The sequence below is a fragment of the Megalopta genalis genome, unplaced genomic scaffold (genome assembly GCF_051020955.1).
Source record: "Megalopta genalis isolate 19385.01 unplaced genomic scaffold, iyMegGena1_principal scaffold1197, whole genome shotgun sequence".
NCBI classification, from domain to species: Eukaryota; Metazoa; Arthropoda; class Insecta; order Hymenoptera; family Halictidae; genus Megalopta; species Megalopta genalis.
In genome coordinates this window covers 29910-35040 of record NW_027477266.1, presented here as the reverse complement: position 1 = coordinate 35040, position 5131 = coordinate 29910, and the positions used below count along the sequence as shown (strand labels likewise).

General features: G+C 53.1%; 1 protein-coding gene across 1 annotated transcript; it reads right to left on the bottom strand.

Annotated features, from left to right (window-relative positions):
* Nucleotides 1–775: 775 nt before the first annotated feature.
* On the bottom strand, nt 776–4725 carry LOC117226949 (uncharacterized). The gene is made up of 4 exons (XM_076528476.1): nt 4072–4725; nt 3557–3895; nt 2297–3507; nt 776–2213 (listed from the first exon to the last, which is right to left on the bottom strand). Exons 1-4 carry the CDS (start codon nt 4723–4725, stop codon nt 776–778), a joined length of 3642 nt encoding a protein of 1213 aa, XP_076384591.1.
* Between the last annotated feature and the right edge of the window lie 406 nt (nt 4726–5131).

Sequence of the window (5131 nt, the reverse complement as noted above, 5' to 3'; positions counted from 1 at the left end):
ATTGCGTTCGCTCGTTAGCGAAGTAATGCCGCGGATGAGGATTCTACGAAATTCCTCGTGAACTCGAGAGAGTGTCCGATTGTACTGTATGTTAGAGCTAGAGCTCGGGCGAGAAAGAGAGCGCGTGTAAGTGTTTTCGACTGTGACTTCTGACTGTTTGACACTGATTGGTTTTTCTGCGTTTTACTGTCCGCGCCCCGACTGGTCGCGTTATTTTATATTGGTCACCCCCGTTTGAGATCCCTGAAGGAACCTCCACCTCCACGCCGGGACGCCCTGATTGGTTTTTCTCGAAGATTGCGATTTTCCAATCAGTGTCCTCTAAGCTTTTCGTCACCACCCTCTCGTATCGTCCTTCACGAGCCTTGTCTAGGAGAGGGGGGGTGTTGCGTAGTTGCGTGGTCGGGAGGTCCCCTGGGGCCTGAGATATCGTCCCCGCGACGGTTGGGACTAAACTTTCTCAAGACCCGTCAAATTCTCAAATTTACGACGGGGTTGTTTTTTCGGGCCTTTCGTACCTACGACGCGTCGCGGTCATTAAAGAAACGGAAGACCCTGCACCGATGTTCTGCAGATGGAAAAAAGGTTTCCGTCTCTTTATGATCCTCGCTGGTCCACGCCATAAACCTTCGCGATAGCGGCCTGCGGGAGGTCTTCTGGAACGGAACATGCTCCCCCCGTTGAGCGACCGAATCGGTCAATACACAATCAGCGTACTTATTAGCTAATTCGATCGCGATGTCCTGGGTTGCTTGCGGTATGTTTAAAAATGTCTCTAAACACTGTGCTCGATGGGCAGAGGTGCCAGTTGTCGCACGTTCCGCTTGTAGACTCCTTGGGAAGTCCGCACGGTCACGACCCTGGCGAAGTCGTCCTGTCCTGGATGGAGTTGTACCACACAGCCGAGACGCCACTGCAGTGGTGGGAGATTATCCTCCTTCAGGACGACGATGGTGCCCTTGGTGATGTTGGGCGACCCCTTGGTCCACCTTTGGCGAACGTTGAGTTGATTGATGTATTCCTTGTACCAGCGGGCCCAAAAGTCTTGTTTGACCTTTTGTATGTGTTGCCAATTGGACAGTCGGTTGCTGGGAGTTTTTCTGAAATCAATATCAGGAAAACTCGTCAAGGAATCACCAATCAAGAAGTGGCCAGGAGTGAGTGCGATGGGATCGTTCGGGTCGGAAGATAGAGGAGTCAAGGGTCTGGAATTGAGGATGGCTTCGACCTCTATCACGAAAGTGTTGAACTGCTCAAATGAGAATAGTTCTTCTCCTACCACGCGCTTCACGTGGTGTTTGAAGCATTTGACGGCGGCTTCCCAAAGGCCGCCAAAATTCGGAGACAGCGCCGGGATGAAATGCCACGAGATTTGCTTCTCCGTTAGGAAGTGGCGGATTTTGTTCTCCCCATTGCGCAAGATCTCGTGCATCTCGGACAACATGTTGTTCGCACCAACGAAATTGGTGCCGTTGTCGGAATAGATGTTTTTGCAGATCCCCCTCCGCGAGATGAATCGTCGCAAAGCCCCGATGAATGCTTCTGTGGTCATGTCGCTTACGACTTCAAGGTGTACTGCCTTCGTTGAGAAACAAATGAAGACAGCAACGAACACCTTGAGTCGAGTGCGATTGCGATGTCGTCGCTCTTTTATATGAAAGGGACCACAATAGTCCACGCCGCAATTGGAAAACGGGCGGTGCTCGGTTACTCGTGCGGCAGGTAGGTTTCCCATGCTGCAGGCTGTGGCAGGTGGGTCCATACGGAAGCACTTGACGCACCGCCTCACGATCTTCCGCGTTGCGTTTCTGCCGTCGATGGGCCAATAGGCCTGCCGGACGGCGTACAGGGTAGTCGTCATCCCTGCGTGGTGGTTCTCGAGGTGGGCCTGGCGGATGATAAGTTCGGTCACATGATGACTCTTCGGCAAGAGGACCGGATGGCGCTGATTGTAAGACAGCGTCGAATTTACGAGACGGCCTCCGACGCGTAGCAGTCCTTGGTGGTCGATGAACGGATTCAGCGGAAGGAGCTTGCTCTTTTTGTGGAGCTCGGTGCCGGATCTCAATGAACGAAGATCCAATGCAAACGCTGTTGCCTGTGCCAGTTGTAGGATGCGGACGGTGGCCGATTGGATCTCTTCGATGGTGAGAGGTCCTCTGAATGCTCGTGGATTCTTGAACCGTAGGCAATACGCGGTGACATGTTTTAACCTAGAAAGACAGGAGAATCGGTTCAAAATTTCCTCACTGTTTATGGTCGCGGTGAAACAAGTGAGTCGTTTTCTCTCCGGTACATCCTCCCAGATCTCGAATATTGTTTCGGGCCACGTTGACTTGTGTGTTGAAAGCCAGGTGGGTCCGTGGCGCCAGTGTTGGTTCTTGATGAACTGCGCTTTATGGTCGCGGTGAAACAAGTGAGTCGTTTTCTCTCCGGTACATCCTCCCAGATCTCGAATATTGTTTCGGGCCACGTTGACTTGTGTGTTGAAAGCCAGGTGGGTCCGTGGCGCCAGTGTTGGTTCTTGATGAACTGCGCTGGTGCTTGTCCCCGGGATAGCAGATCCGCCGGGTTGTTGTGGGAACGTACGTGTCGCCACGCGTTTATGTCGGTTTTACCCTGAACATCCGCTACGCGATTCGCAACGAATGTTTTGAGACCGCTTGGTTCCTTGTGGAGCCAATTCAAAACAATGGTGGAATCGGTCCAGAAGGTGATGGCTGCGGGATCGGTGCCGAGTGCCCCTTGAACCGAGGTCGTCAAAGTAGCCAGCAGGGAAGCCCCGCAAAGCTCCAGTCGTGCGAGCGGAACGGTCTTCAGTGGTGCCACTCGAGACTTTGCGCAGAGAAGATGTACCCGTATCCTGCCGCTGGTGCTGATGGATCGAACGTAGATACATGCTCCATACGCTCGCTCGCTGGCATCACAAAATCCGTGAAGCTCGATCTTGCGATTACCCGATTGGGTGACGTTTCTCTGGAATGACAAGTGGTTGAGGTGAACTAAATCCTCTGCGAAGGTTGACCATTCAGTGTGTATGCCAACTGGAAGGGATTCGTCCCAATCGACCTTCAGTTGCCACAACTGCTGGATCATGAGCTTCGCGAGGATAGTAACCGGTCCGAGGAGTCCCAGTGGATCGAAGATCTTTGCTACCGATGACAGGATGGACCGTTTCGTTACCCGTGTGGTAACGTTGTGATTCACGGTGAATCTGATGATGTCTCCTGTTGCATCCCATACCACACCGAGGGTCTTGACGGTGGTCGCGTCACCGAAGACCTTTGGATGTACTTGTTGAGCTGAGAGGTCGGTCAAAAGCCTGGGTTCGTTTGACCTCCATTGACGTATGTTGAGTCCTCCCTTCGCCAACAAGTTGATGACCTGATTGCGTACGGTCTGGGCTTCCTCCAATGTATCGGCACCAGTCAGCAAATCGTCGACGTACAAGTCCCTCTTCAACGTCCTTGAAGCTGCTGGAAATTGGGACTCTTCGTCGTTCGCTAGCTGGTGTATGCACCGAATTGCTAGAAATGGAGCCGCGGAGAGCCCGAACGTGACCCGTATTCAGCTCATACGTAGTGACCTCGTGGTTTGCGTTTCTCCACAGGATCCGTTGATACTTGCGATCCTCTGGCCGAACGAGGAACTGGCGATACATCTTCTCGATGTCGCCAGTCAGCGCATACACGTGCATGCGAAATCGCAGTAGTAGCAGCCACATGTCGTCCTGTATCGTGGGTCCTATCATCAGCGCGTCGTTCAGTGATAGACCGCAACTCGATTTGGAGGAGCCGTCGAACACAACACGGACCTTTGTGGTCGCGCTCGACGACTTTACGACCGCATGGTGCGGCAGGTAGAAACCCGGTGACTGGGGTTCATCGCTTCCTACCTGAGTCAAATGTCCGAGCGCCAGGTATTCATTGATGACGGTTGAATACTCCGTCTTCAAAGCAGGATCGCGCGAGAATTTCCTCTCCAACGCCAAAAATCGATTGAAAGCGCGAGACCGTGATTCACCGAGCATTGATTCCCTTCCGTTGAAGGGCAGAGCGACGACGTACCGACCTGTTTCGTTCGCTGAAGATGTTGGGTGAAGTGATCCTCGCATCGTTTCTCCTCGGACGAGAGGTGCCGTTCGGATGGTCCCTCTTCCAATTTCCAAAATCTTCTGAGGTCGAAACTCAACTTCGTCAGGAAGGTTTTTCGCGTCGTTTGAGGTTTCCTTGCCGGTGCGCTCCCCCCGATGATCCATCCCAGTTGGGTTTTCTGGAGGACGAGATCCAGGTTGCCACGTGCAGACAAGTTGATTTGCCCTATGCTGAGTGATGCGAGGGCAGGACCGCTTCCGATCAGCATGTCTACGGGCGCTGGACGGTAGAAGTGTGGATCAGCTAGTGGAATGTTAGCTGGGATGCTAAGTTGATCACGGTCAATCGGCTCCTCCGGTACGAACCCCGCAATGCGTGGGATTGTGAAAAACGTCAAATCCCGCTTGTAGTTCGAAAGACGGGATTTGATGGTGGTTTTCACAATCTTGCTTGTGACCGTTCGCATGGCGTTCAGCGTCTCGATGGTTGCGGCCGATTTTGTGACGGGAAGCTGGAGTTTCGCGACGAACTCCTCCGTGATGAAGTTCGCGTTAGCGCAGGTATCGACCAATGCTCGACACGGGATTGAGGGTTGATCGCGACCTGCGACCTCGACGATCGCCGTGGTCATCAACCCATTGGTCGGTCCCTCGGTGGCTCGAACGCGAATCCCTTTCCTCGGCTGCTTCCTTCGTCGTTTCCGTCGTGGTCATTCGGGTCTGTCCGTGGATTTCGGCGGATCTTCGTGTAACTTGGTGTTGTGCCGTTTTCCGCATGTTCTGCAATTCCCGGCGTTGCAGTCCTTAGCACGGTGGTCGAAACGCAAACAATTCAAGCACAAGTACAAACTGGTTGCCGTCTCGATCCGTTTCCTGACTGGCATCTCAAGGAACGTCTTGCATTGAAAGACGGAATGCTCTGCTGTGTTGCAGATTGCACAATTATTACCCTTAGCAGTTACGAAGGCTTGTCCGCTTGCTCTATTCGAGGACTGCGTGGGATATTGTCTCCTCTCTTTCGTCCGGAAGGAACCCGGC